The following is a 14,545-nucleotide window of genomic DNA, read 5'->3' on the forward strand; positions in this document are numbered from 1 at the left end:
ACTGTACAGACATAGCACATTTTGTTTATTCATCTGGGATAGTAGATGGACATTTGAGTTGTTTCCACATTTTGGCTATTGTAAATAATATGCTATGAGTTGGTACCTTTATAATTAACAGATATTTAATCATTTCTCTATCACTGGCAAATCTTCCTTTTTATTCCAAATCTTCTATATTTTTGCTCTATTTTCTTTAGTCAATATTTTCTTTAAGAGCTTTAACTATTTTATTGATCTGTTCAAAAGCATATATATCATTTCTTTTTTTTTTTTCTTTGAGATGGAGTGTTGCTCTGTCACCTAGGCTGGAGTGCAATGGCATGATCTCAGCTCACTGAACCTCCACCTCCTGGATTCAAGCAATTCTCCTGTCTCAGTCTTCTGAGTAGCTGGGATCACAGGCACATGCCACAAAGCCCAGCTAATTTTGTATTTTTAGCAGAGACCGGGTTTCACTATATTGATCAGGCTGGTTTCAAACTCCTGACCTTAGGTGGTCCACCCACCCCAGCCTCCCAAAGTGCTGGGATTACAAGCATAAGCCACTGTGCCGGCCCATATTTATCATTTCTAATTTTTTCTATCTCATTAATTTCAGTTTTTTCTTTAATTCAATCTTCAGTTTCTTTTGGTATGTTTTATAATTTTTCTAACTTATTTAAATAAGCACTAAGTTTATTTTTTGCATTTCTTCTTTAGTAATGAAAGAATTTAAAACTTTTCTCTTAATTAGTTCTGCTGTATTCCATAGTTATTGGCACAATGTGTTCTCCTTTTTCTTGTTTTGTAGATAATTTATAATATCCTCTTCAATCATTGGATTACCTTAGATTATGTTTCCTAATTTCTAGTTGGTGTGGATTTTGTTATATTATAATTACTTATTTCTAATTTAGTGAGTATAACCAGTGATACGGTTTGCATATTTGTCCTCTCCAAACCTCATGTTGAAATGTAATCCCCAATGTTGGAGGTGGAACCTGTTAGGAGATGTCTGCGTCATAGGGGTAGTTCCCTCATGGCTTGGTGCTGTCATTGATAGTCAGTTCTCACAAGATGTGATTGTTTAAAACTGTGTGGCAGGCCAGGTGCAGTGGCTCATGCCTGCAATCCCAACACTTTGGGAGGCCAAGGTGGGCAGATCACCTGAGGTGAGGAGATCAAGACCAGCCTGGCCAACATTGTGGAACCTCGTCTCTACTAAAAATATGAAAATTAGCTGGGCGTGGCAGCAGGCGCCTGTAATCCCAGCTATTCAAGAGGTGAGGCAGAAGAATCACTTGAACCCAGGAGGCAGAGGTTGCTGTGAACTGGGATCACACCATTGCATTCCAGCCTAGGCAACAAGAACAAAACTCCATCTCAAAAAATAAAATAAAATAAAATAAAATCATTAAAAATAACAAAAATAAAAGTGTGTGCCAACTCCCCTGCCCTATCTTGTTCTTGCTCTTGCTCTCACCATGTGAGACATCCGTTCCCTCTTTGCCTTCTTCCATGACTATAACCTTCCTGAAGCCCTTCCAGAAGCAGATGCTGGCACCGTGCTTTTTGTAGTGTCTGCAGAACCATAAGCCAATTAAATTTTTCTTTATAAATTACCAGCCTCAGGTATTTTTTTAATAACAGCACAAGAACAGCTTAATACAATCAGAAAACGTGACACGTAAAAATCTCTATTTTTTAGAATTTGTAACTTTTAACAATGGTCCATGAACATCCACCAAAAAAGGTCTGCAAGACCATATATATGCATAGTTATACAGACATATAGGTATTTAATATATTTTTACTTTATATATATTTAAGTTTCTATAAAATCAAGTTTATTCACCATAACATTGAATCCCTCTATGTCCTTTCTCTTTTCTCTATTATATCTGTCCAATTCTAAAAGAGATACATTGAAATCTCTCATACAATTATACTTTTATTAGATTCCCCTGACATCACTAATAGGTAATCTGTCATAAATTTAGCTCCTATATTGTCTGACATGTTTTGTTATAAATTGTCTTTGATATCGCTACCTAATATATCTATTTAGTTGAAATCTTTTAAACTTTAATGTATTTAATATAAATATTGCTAATATTACTTTCTTTTTGTTTTTATTTATATGTTTATCTCTTACATAATATTTTTTATAAGAAATATGCTTACAGGTCATGCACAGTGGCCCACAGCTACAATTCTAACAATTTGGGAGGCAGAGGAAGGAGGATCACTTGAGGCTAGGAGTTGGAGACCAGCCTGGGTAACACAGCAAGATCCCATCTCTGTCAATAATAAATAGCATTATATTTCCATTATTTGTTTTACATGCACCTCCTATAAACAGGATATAGCTAGGTTTTGCATGTTCATTTACTCTAACAGTTTGTCTTTTAATGGGAGATTTAACATTTACTGAAAAATACACTTGAGTCTATTCCTTCCATCATATGTTTAGCTTATTATTTTACCTTTTTATTTTCTCTATTTTCTTTTCCTTGTTCTTGCTGATCTAAGCTACTTTTAATTCTGTTTTGTAACTTTTATTATTTTGGAAATTCTCCTATATTTTGCCATTCCATTAAATGTTCCCTATCTTTCTCTCCACTCAAACCGAGACATGTTTCTCTACTATTATTTTGAAACCATGTCAACTATTCTTCTGCCTATGCATACTGTTTTCCTCACTATTCTTGTCATATCAAATAGTTACCTTTTCCAAAATAAATGAGCCCCAGGGTCTAAAAGGATGGCCTTATGGTCACTTGCCTAACAAAGTCAAAACTTTAAAGCCTATTAATGAGAATGCCATAAGGGATGAACTAACAAGCCTCTTGAAATTCATTTCACAGCACATTTCTTGCTTTTCCTTTACACATACGGCCTACGTCTCTAAAAAAACACTATTACCAGATTTAGCACAAATTAGTCTTTAAAATTCAATATCACCTGCCAGATTTAATTACTATTAAATACTATTCAATTCATACAAATATACTCTAGTTGAAAGATTAATACCATATTTTTTAAATTGTTCTAAAAATATTTACATGCTTTCGTATTTTTTATACTTACCCTTCTCCAAGCTTCTCTAATACATCAAAAACTTCTTCAGGCTGCTTAGTCAAACTGTCTTCACTCAGCTTTTTTAGTTTACTGATTTAAAAAAGAAGACAGAAAATATTTTCTTTAAGACCTATTACAAAATTTTTAATTTTATTTTAATATATTCAGAAGATTCAAATGATATCAAAACATATACAGTAAACATTCTCCTTTCAAGCCCTGTTCCTCATGTGCCAGCAATACCTCCAAAAATAATCACTTTTATTAGTTTCTCGTGAAACCTTTACACAAATATGAACATGTAATCTTAATTCCTCTCCTTTGAATATATGAGAAGAATTTTATACACACCCTTCTTTATAAATATTGTTATGTTGTCTACTGTTTTCACTTGACAAAACTATGTTAGAGATCTTTACATACAAGTTAATCATCCCTAATCCGAAAATCTGAAATTCAAAATGCTTCAAGACCTGAAACTTTTTGAGCACCAACATGATACCTACAATGGAAAATTCCACACCTGACCTCATATAATGAGTCACAGTCAAACTGTAATCACATAACACAATTTAAGGAAAAAAGATCCTCCCCAGGCCCCTTCAGCTCTGACATATCTTTTCTATGCATGCACAGAGTCTCCCACCCAAACACATCCACAGAAGTAATAAAATGGCACAAGTACAGGCCAGATACACCAACAGCAGGTTCCTCACGATGTCCCACACAGAGCCAAGACTGTGCATTACTCGCTATAGGTTTTTTTGCTTATTCTCTGTTTTGTGGCATAAAGACAATGTTGAAAATCTGAGTAAGTGACAGAAAAAGAGGAAGCATTTATGCTTATCTCCAGCACAAAAAGTCAAGCTGCTGGAGAAACTGGACAGCAGTGTGGGTGAAATGTCTTATAAAAGACCATGGTGTTGGAATGACCACCATAAACAACCTGAAGAAACAGGATAAACTGTTCAAGTTCTATGCAGAAATGTCAATGAACAGAAGTTAATGAAAATTTTTTTTTAAACTGCAGAAAACCAAAATGAAGACTCAAATGTGTACAGAAAGAGTAAATCTGTCAGCATCATACAGAAAACATACTACTTAATGGCATGATGAGTGTGGAACAAGCAAAGATATATCATGATGAACTGAAAATTGAAGGGAATGTGAATATTCAACAGACTGATTGCAGAAATTTAAGACACAACATTAAATTCTTAAAGATTTGTGGTGATAAAGCAACTGCTGATCATGAAGAAGCAGAGAAATTCATTGATAAGTTTGCCAAGGCCATCACCAACAAAAACCTGACACCAGAACACGTCTATACTGCTGATGAAACATCACAGTTGTGGTGTTAGTGCCCCAGAAAGATGCTGACTACAGCCCCTACAGGATGAGAATGCCATGGACAGAGTAATTGTGCTGGGAGGTGCTAATGCAGAAGGCAAACTACATGTAAAGCTGCTCTGTGGGAAAGACTGGGTTCATTATTATACTAACAAAAAGGCATGGGTCATCAGGGACATCTTTTCTGATTGGTTTCACAAATATTTTGTACCAGTGGCTTGGGTTTGCTGCAGGGAACCTAGACTGGATGATGACTAAAAGATTCTGTTATTCCTTAACAAGTGTTCTGCTCATCCTCTAGCTGAAAAATCTCATTAAAAATAATGTCTATTCCATGTACTTTCCCCCAAATGTGACTTCATTATTTCAACCATGTGACCAGGGTATCCTCAGAACAATAAAGAGTAAATATAAAAACATATTCTTGAACAGCCTGCTTGCAGCAGTGAACAGAGGTATGAGCATGGAAGGTTTTCCCAAAAGCAGTTTAGCATTTAGAATGCTGTATATGCTATTGTCAATGACTGGAACACAGTATCTAAACACATAGTTGTGCATACCTGGCACAACCTCTAGCTTGCAACTATGTTCAGTAATGATGATGAACAAGGCAATGACTTTGAAGGTTTCTGTATGTCAGATAAAAAAAAAAAATGTTTGACTTCCTTACCCATACAAAAAAAAACATACCTTCAGAGTCTGTCAGTAAGTTGGAAGAAATGGATGTCAAATAAGTTTTTAACATTGATAATGAGTCTCCAGTTGTTCATTCATTGACCAATGGTAAAATAGCAGAAATGGGCTGGGCGTGGTGGCTCACACCTGTATTTCCAGCACTTTGGGAGGTGGAGGTAGGCAGATCACTTGAGCTCAGGAGTTCGAGACCAGCCTGGCCAAGATGGTGAAACCCTGTCTCTAGTAAAAATACAAAAATTAGCTGAGTGTGGTGGCGGGCGCCTATAGTCCCAGCTACTCGGGAGGCTGAGGCAGGAGAATCACTTGAACCCAGGAGGTGGAGGTTGTAGTGAGCCGAAATCATGCCACCACACTCCAGCCTGGGTGGCAGAGTTAGACCCGATCTCAAAAAAAGAAAAAAGAAATAGAAGAAATGGTTCCTTTCAATCAAAAATCAACATCACAGGTGAAAACTAAAAGCTTGCCATTGTTTGTTGCTGCTGTTGTTTAAAAGCTGATACAGGTATTCTGATAATGCTACTGTGCCGCTTAATTACCCTGAACATATTTTTTTCCACTGCATTAATGTTATGCCATATTTTTTACAGTTAAGTACTTATACATGAATAAGTGTAAGAAAATGATTGCTAATCAGTAGCATGTATTCAGAGACAGAAACGATGGTGATTCCAAACAACCCACAGACTGTCCACATGGGTGGCTGAGATAGTGACACCTTTCTGATGTTTGAATGTACGCAAACTTTGTTTCATACAGAAAATTACTTAAAATACTCTATAACATTACCTAGAGGCTATGTGTGTAAGGTATATACAAAACAAATTTCATGTTTGGCCTTGGGTACCAGACCCAAGATATTAGGTATCTCATTATGTATATGCAAATATTCCAAAATACAAAAAGGATCAGAAATCTGAAACACTTCTGGTCCCAAGCATTTCAGATAAGGGATTCTCAACCTGTACAAAGCATCATCATTCTTTTTTACAGCTAAATCCTGTTCAGTTGCAGAAATACAGCATATCTTACTTGCTCAGTCCTTTGCTTATGGACATCCACATTCTCTTTTGACACAATAAACAAGGTTGCAATAAGTAACCTTATATATAAGTCAATTAATACATGTGCTAATATATATGTAGAATTCCCAGAAATGAAACTGACATCAAGAGAATACAGATACATTCATACACACATAAATATAAAAATAGATATACTGACAAATAAGTATATATATAATCATGTAAAAATTAATATAATTTTAATAATGTAGTATAACTAACATAAGATCACTATTGTAATAACTATAAGGTAATTATTAAAATTGTTAGTTACATTATGGTATATTTTACCTACTATAATTGTATGTTATATAAATATATATACACATATTCTGATTTCAGCAAGTTGTCCTCCATAGAGTTTGTACCAATTTATTCTCCAACAAGTAATGTATTAGAGCCCTTCTTTCCCACAGTTCTACCAATAGGGTATTTAATCAAATTATTTGGATTTTAGCCAATCTGTGATGAAAACTTACTAGCTCAGTTTAGACTTAACTTGTATTACTATGAGAGAAGTTGAGCATCTTTTCATATGATTAAGAAACTAGCCGGGCGTGGTGGCTCACGCCTGTAATCCCAGCACTTTGGGAGGCCGAGGCGGGTGGATCACGAGGTCAAGGGATCGAGACCATCCTGGCCAACATGGTGAAACCCCATCTCTATTAAAAATACAAAAAATTAGCTGGGCATGGTGGCGCGTGCCTGTAATCCCAGCTACTCAGGAGGCTGAGGCAGGAGAATTGCCTGAACCCAGGAGGCGGAGGTTGCGGTGAAGATCGCGCCATTGCACTCCAGCCTGGGTAACAAGAGTGAAACTCCGTCTCAAAAAAAAAATAAAAAAATAAAAAAATAAAAAAAGAAACTAAATCACCTCCTTGTTCTTTGCTCATTTTTCCACTGGGTTTTCGGTCTTTTTCTTATCTGTATACAAAATAAACTAGCCCTTTTTATAAGATTATAAACATTTTCATTTGTATTTTGACTTCACTTATAAGTTTTTAATTCTGCAGTCTATTTGATTGTTCGTGATACAAAAAAAAAGTCAATATTTTGTTTTTGCAAATGAGTGGATGGTAATGCCATTTACTAAGATAGGAAACACAGGAAAAAGCAGTCTGAAGGGGAACAAGATGGGCTCAATTTTAGTCATCTAAAAGTAGATTTCCGGTAAGCAACTGGATTTACAAAACTCAGAAGAGATCTGAACTACAAATATAATTTTTGGTGTCATCAGCACATAGCTTACAACCTTCAGAAGAGACAAAACCATCAAGAAAATTTAAGAAATGAGGTCATGAAGCACAAGAAGGTACTATTTGGCTACATCAAAAGATACCAAAAGTTCAAGCAATTTCAAGTATACATTGCAGAACTTCCGCTTTTAGCCACCAGGGGTAACAGGGTGCAGAATTATCTGTCAGCTATAAATAGCTACACAACTCAACAAAATATAAGAAACTATTTTCAGACGGTGGCTATCAGGCATTCCAGAACTGGATATACTGAGGTCCCTGAGAGAAGGAGAAGAAACAAGATAGGCCCTGCCATCACCCAGACTTTAGATCTAGAGACTATGTCAGACTATAGCACAAGAAAAGAAGAACTCACAAAGAACCAAGCAATTTTGCTGAGTTGAAGAAAAAGAGATTAGAGTTTGGTGAAGAATCAAGGTAAATGGAAATCACATTACAGAGTACCTAGAGAAGGGATCTATGCAGAGAAAAGGTTCAGCAATCTATCTAGAGGGTTCCATGAAATGCCAACCTGTGAACGCTTACAAAACATTCTTGAAAACCCAGCAAAAAGTTTCCTGAAGGGGAAAAAAAATGACCAGGGAGCAATAAAAAGCAAAATTCCCAGAGGTATCACAATGCAGGGAATCTTTCCCAATGCCCAGAATTGAAAGAACACACTAAATATAAAGGTCATTCAGAAAAGAACCCAGAACAGTCTTATATTAGAAAGGAGATTATATTACCAAAAGATAAAGGATATTTCAGATTCTCCCTAGAGAAGATTAAAAACTAGCCTCAAAATCATAGCCAAACCACAAGACAACTTACTTAACTGCCTACCAGAATGAGTTCATAGCTTCTTAGACAAAATTCAATACTCACGAATGTAAAATTAACAATGTCAAAAAAAATCCATCAATAATTATTAGACATATGAGTAATCAGGAACTATAACTCATAAAGAGAAAAATTAGTCAATAAAACAGACCCAGAAACAACCGAGGTGGTGAAATTGATAAATAGCCTATAAAAAAGCTCTTATGAATATACTTTCACATACTCACAGATATTAAAGAAAATGGAAGATGGGGGAAAGATAAATGGAAATTTAAGAGATAAAAAAGAAAATACTTGCTTTCATTGCTGCAACAGAAGCCTTCAAGGCTCAAGGCTTCAGAAGAGGCTTGCCTCTAGTGTCCTCTGCTGTAGCAAAAAGGTCTGGCTGGACACCAATGAAACCAATGAAACCAATGAAATCAGCCATGCCAACTCCTGTCAACAGATCTAGAAGCTGATCAAAGATGGGCTGATTATCCATAAGCCTGTGACTGTCCATTCCTGGGCTCACTGCCAGAAAAACACCTTGGCCTGACAGAAGGGCAGGTACATGTACATAGGTAAGCAAAAAGGGTACAGCCAATGCTCAAATGCCAGAGAAGGTAAGCTGGATGAGAAGAATAGGAATTCTGTGCCAGCTGCTCAAAGATATTGTGAATATAAAAAGACTTATCACCGCATGTATCACAGCCTGTACCTGAAGGTGAAGGGGAGTGTATTCAAAAACAGGCAGATTCTCATGGAACACATCTACCTGCTGAAGGCACACGAGGCCCACAAGATGCTCCTGGCTGACCAGGCAGAAGGCTGCTGGTCTAAGATCAAGGAAGCATGCAATCACCATGAAGAGCACCTCCAGGCCAAGAAGAAAAGAGCATCAAGACTTTGTCCAAGGAGGAAGAGACGAGCTCACCTTTTCTTTTCTGTACATAGTCGTCTTGGTGATTACACAGATCAATCATTAAAATAAAACAAGTCTTTATCTGCTAAAAAATAAAATAAAATATCTGAAATAAGATTTTTGTTTAATAAGATTAAAAGCAGATTAGACAGTTGGCAACACAAAAGATGAATCATTTGAAAAGGAAAAAATGTTATTTAAATAAAGGAAGAAACAAAAAGCCTGAGTCCCATAGGAAAAAGAAATCAGATGGAAAGTAAAGTAAGGAAAGGAAGGAGGGAAATAAGGAGAAACATTTTCCAAATTTTATGTAAACCATAAACCCACACAGATGCATCAAACTGAACAAATTTGAAAAGATAAACAGACAGAGAGAGAGAGAGAGAGAGAGAGAGAGAGAGAGAGAGAGAGAGAGAGAAAATGCCAAGATATATTATGATCAAATTGCTGAACATCTGTGAGAAAGAATACTAAAAGTAGTCACAGGAAAGACATATAGGCATATCTCAGAGATATTGCATGTTCAGTTACAGACCACAACAATAAAGCAAATATCACAAAAAAGCAAATAACAAAAAGTTTGTTCTCCCAAGGCATATAAATGTTTACATTATACTGTAGTCTATTAAGTGCACAGTTGCATTATGTCTGAAAAAACAATGAACATATCTTAATTTAAAAATAATGTCTGAGGTGAAGGATATCCACTATACCCTGACGATTATTATGTATTATATGCCTGTATCAAAATATCTCATGCACCCAATATATACACCTACTATATACCCATAAAAATTAAAAATAAAGATTTTAAACATTTTATTGCTAAAAATGCTAATGATCATCTGAGCCTACAATGAGTCAAAATCTTTTTGTTGGTGGAGAGTCTTGCCTCTATATTAATAGCTGCTGCCTGATCAGGGTGGTGGTAGCAAAAGGTTGGAATAGCTCTGGAAATTTCTTAAAATAATAATGAAGTTTGCCACATCAACTAATTCCTCCTTCCCAAAAGATTCCTCTATAGCATGGGGTGCTGTTTGATGTATCTTACCCACAGCAGAACTTTTAAAATTGGAGTCAGTCCTCTCAAACTCTGCCACTACTTTCTCAGTTAAGATAATGGAATATCCTAAATCCTTTTTTATTTTCAAGATGGCAGATTAGAGGCTTTTAGTGGGCCTCATTCAGTTGGAAATAACAAGATAGTGCACACAAAGGACAACTCTGAGAGCTTTAATTCAAGACGGAAAACACAGGAATCCACTAGAATCATTACAGACACCCTAGATCCAAGGAAGACACACAAACACAAACAGCCGCTATGATGGCATCCAGTTGATAAAAGTGAGGGAAGCCCATGTATACAAGACAGTCAGAAAGCCTCCCTCTGTGACTCACTTTTCCACTGGGGATCTGAGCAACCTGGGTCAATAAACAGCATTTTGTTTCTTCCAAGCCCTGGATCTAACTTGGGGACAGGCTGGTTTGGAGATGCTGTGAGAGACAGACACTGGGAAAAGCTACAGGCATTTTCCCAGACCCAGGAAAGAGAGCAGGACACCATTTTAAAGGTGGGTGCATACAAGTCAACCATTCTTTGGAAACCCAGCAGCACGGCCACATAGGTATCTGGCTCTGGAGCAGGACAGGGGTCTCCACAGCCAGACTGTAGTTAGTGCCTCAGCAGAAGGTGCTGGGATTGTGCTCTCCTCCACTGCAGGTCTAGGAGGAGAGGAGAGCTGCTACAGCTGTAGTTTCTCCTGGACAACCAGACTTGGAGCCAGAACAAGCTTGGCAACCTGGAACTGGTCTGCATTGTCATGGCTGGTTGCCACAGCCTGTTCCCCTGAGAATATAGTGCAGCAGGGCCCTCTCTGCTCTACTTCCTGGCAAAAATCCAGGCATTTGGAGCACCTGTTTGCCTGGAGAAGCAGGCTTAACCACCTCACCCTTCATGGATATAGATCATGGCACAGCAGAAGCCTCTCTGCTCCACATGCAGGCAGATCTAGAGGTATTCAGAGCACCCCCTCACCTGCATCTGTAATCTGAGCTGCCTTACCCTTCCTGTGCATAGGTTGTGGTACATTAGGGCCCTCTCCACTCCACATGGAGACAGATATCCAGGTATCTAATGCACCTGTTCACATGGACTAGCAGATTGAGTTGCCCATTTTTCCTACACAGAGATTCTATGCAGGGGGGGCCGTGTCTGCTCCATGCCCAGGCAAATCTCCAGGCATTCAGAGCATCAGCAGCCTGACCTGCCTCACACTTCCTGTGCAGAGATCCTACTGTAGGGAGGCCCTCTCTGCTTCACATTCAGATCTCCAGACATTCAGGGCACCCCTTCACCTGGATCAACAGCCTGAACTGCTCTATCCTTCTGTACATAGATTATGGTACAGCAGGGCCCTTCCACTCCATTGCCCAAGAAGATCTCCAGATATTCAAAGTACCTATTTGCCCAAATTGGCATCTTGGGCCATGCCACTCTTCCTATGAAGAGATCCAGCTACAGGGAGGCCCTCCCTGCTTCATGCCCAGGTAGATCTCCACACATTCAGAGCACCTGCTTGCCCAGTTCAGCAGCCTACATCACCCCAACCCTCCTCTGCAGACAGTGGTGGGGTACAAGGGGGACCCTCTCTGCTTCATGCCCAGGCAGATGTCCAGTCATCAAAAGCATCTACTCTTCTGGATTAGGAGTTTAAGTTGCTTCCCACCCCTGTGCAGAGAACTTAGAGTCAAGGAGGTCTCTCAGCTCCATACCCAGGCACATCTCTGGGTGCTTGGTGACTACCCACTGGATTCTCCCTATGCACTGATACTTGTGCTTGCCACTGGAGGACCTGGAGGTGAACCTGCCCAGTCCAGCCCTGCACATCTTGCCCTCTGCCCCCTCAGACCACTGTACACTCCACAAATCAGCCCACTGCCTGAGGGAACAGAAAGCTGCTCCCAGTAAACAAGGATCAAATATATACCCAGTCACATTGGCAACATCTGGCTCTTACCCCTAAGTGCCTTCTACTGGCTTATAGGCCAAACTACACAGCCCAATGTAAAACCTGCCGACTGAAGTGCATAGGACTATAAAAACAAAGCCAAAAGACTCTACACAGCATTCTTTCCATTCACACCCCCTAAGGAGAAGGGGAAAAGAAAAGAAGAAAACACAACATTATAAGGAAAAACAGAAAAAATCCTACTGTTATGAAAATAATCACACAAATTAGCAGTGCCAGTGTCTCCAAATGGGAAGATATCAGTGCAAGAATTCTGGTACCATGAAAAATCTGAATTTGGTGCCACCACAAAAGGATCACACTAGCTCTGGTTTGGTTTGGTTCCCAACCAAAAAGGAAACTCAGAAATGACAGATAAAGAATTCAAAGCATGGGTTGCAAGGAAGCTCAAAGAGATCCAAGACAAGATTGGAAATCAATACTAAGAAACTTCAAAGGAAATCCAGGAAATAAAATAAGAGGTAAACATCTTTAAAAGAAATCAAGCAGAGCTTCTAGAATTAAGAAAGGGTCACTTAAGGAATGTCAAAATATAACTGAAAGCTTTATCAACAGACTGGACCAAGCAAAAGAAAGAATTTCAGGCCAGGCATGGTGACTCATGTCTATAATCCTAATGCTTTAGGAGGCTAAGGCAGGAAGACTGAGCCAAGGAGCTTGAGACCATCTTGGGAAACATACAGAGACTGTGTCTTTACAAAGAAATCTAAAAATTAGCTGAGCGCGGCGGCTTGCACCTGTAGTTCTAGCTACTTGGGAGGCTGGAGTGAAAGGATCGATCACATGAGACTGGAAATTCAAGGCTGCAATGAGCCGTGATCACATCACTGCAAAACAGACGAACAAAAGGAAAAAAGGAAGAAGGAGATGAGGACTGATCTTTTGAACTAACCCAATCACATAAAAATAGAAGAAAAAGAACTTTTAAAATTAAACAAAGTATTTAAGAAATACAGGATTATGTAAAGCAACCAAACCTATAAATTATTAGCAATCTAAGACCTGGAACTAAAAAATTCTGGAAGATAACATTAGAAAAATCCTTATACACATTGGCTTAGGCAAGGATTTCATGACTAAGAGCCCAAAAACAAATGCAGTAAAAACAAAAATAAATAGCTGGGACTTAATTAAAGAGCTTTTGTAAGACAAAAGGAATAATTAGCAGAGTAAACAGAAAACCCAGAGTGGGAGAAAATCTTCACAATCTATACATCTGACAAAGAACTAATATTCAGAATCTACAAACAACACAAACAAATTAGCAAGAAACAAAAACAATCCCATCAAAAAATGGGCTAAGGATATGAATAGACAATTCTCAAAACAATATATACAAATGGTCAACAAACATGAAAAAATGCTCAACATCACTAATGATCAAGAAATGCAAATCAAAACCGAAACGCAATACCACCTTACTTCTGCAGAATGGCCATAATCAAAAAATCAAAAAATAACAGATGTTAGCATGGATGAGGAGGGAACACTTCTACACTGCTGGTGGGAATATAACTAGTACAACCACTATGGAAAACAGTGTGGAGATTCCTTAAAAGAATTAAAAGTAGAGCTACTATTTGATCCAGCAATCTCACTCCTGGGTATCTACTCAGAAGAAAAAGAAGTCATTATATGAAAAAGATACTTGCACACACGTTTGTAGTAGCACACTTTGCAATTGCGAAAATGTGGAACCAACCCAAATGCCCATCAATCAACAACTGGATAAAGAAACTGTATATGTGTTTACTATATACATGTATGTATGTATATATATACACATGATGAAATATTAAGCCATAAAAAGGAATTAATTAATGGCATTTGCAGCAACCTGGAGGAAACTGGAGACTATTATTGTATGTGAAATAACTCAGAAATAGAAAAACAAACATGTTCTCACTGATATGTGGCAGCTAAGCTATGAGGATGTAAAGGCACAAGAATGCCACAATGGACTTTGGGGACTCAGGGGGAAAGGGTGGGAAGGGCGTAAGGGATAAAAGACCACAAATTGGGTACAGTGTATACTGCTTGGGTAATGGGTGCATCAAAATCTCACAAATCACCACTGAAGAACTTATTTATGTAACCAAACACCACCTGTTTCCCAATAAACTATGGAAATAAAAAAATTTTTTTAAATAAAAATAAGACCCTGCAGGAGGCTGAGGCAAGCCAACTGCTTGAGTCCAGAGTTCGAGATCAGCCTGGGCAACATGGAGAAACCCCAGGTCTACTAAAAATACAAAAAATTACCCAGGTGTGGTGGCACAAGCCTATAGTCCTAGCTACTCAGGAAGCTGAGGTGGGAGAATCCCCTGAACCCAGGAGGGAGGTCAGAGCCAAAATTGCACCACTACACTC

General features: G+C 38.1%; 1 protein-coding gene across 2 annotated transcripts in view; it reads right to left on the reverse strand.

Moving 5' to 3' along the window:
• The window catches only part of STK3 (serine/threonine kinase 3), a 351,314-nt gene that overhangs the window by 303,996 nt on the left and 32,773 nt on the right, over window positions 1-14,545 (reverse strand). For both annotated transcript variants that reach the window (XM_012455810.3, XM_064384446.1), the window contains exon 2: window positions 3,073-3,153. In XM_012455810.3, the coding sequence (XP_012311233.1) occupies window positions 3,073-3,153 (81 nt within the window). The remainder of the gene's footprint in view (window positions 1-3,072; window positions 3,154-14,545) is intronic.

The sequence above is a fragment of the Aotus nancymaae genome, unplaced genomic scaffold (genome assembly GCF_030222135.1).
Source record: "Aotus nancymaae isolate 86718 unplaced genomic scaffold, 86718_ANA_hifiasm-v0.15.2.pri h1tg000036l, whole genome shotgun sequence".
Lineage (NCBI taxonomy): Eukaryota > Metazoa > Chordata > Mammalia > Primates > Aotidae > Aotus > Aotus nancymaae.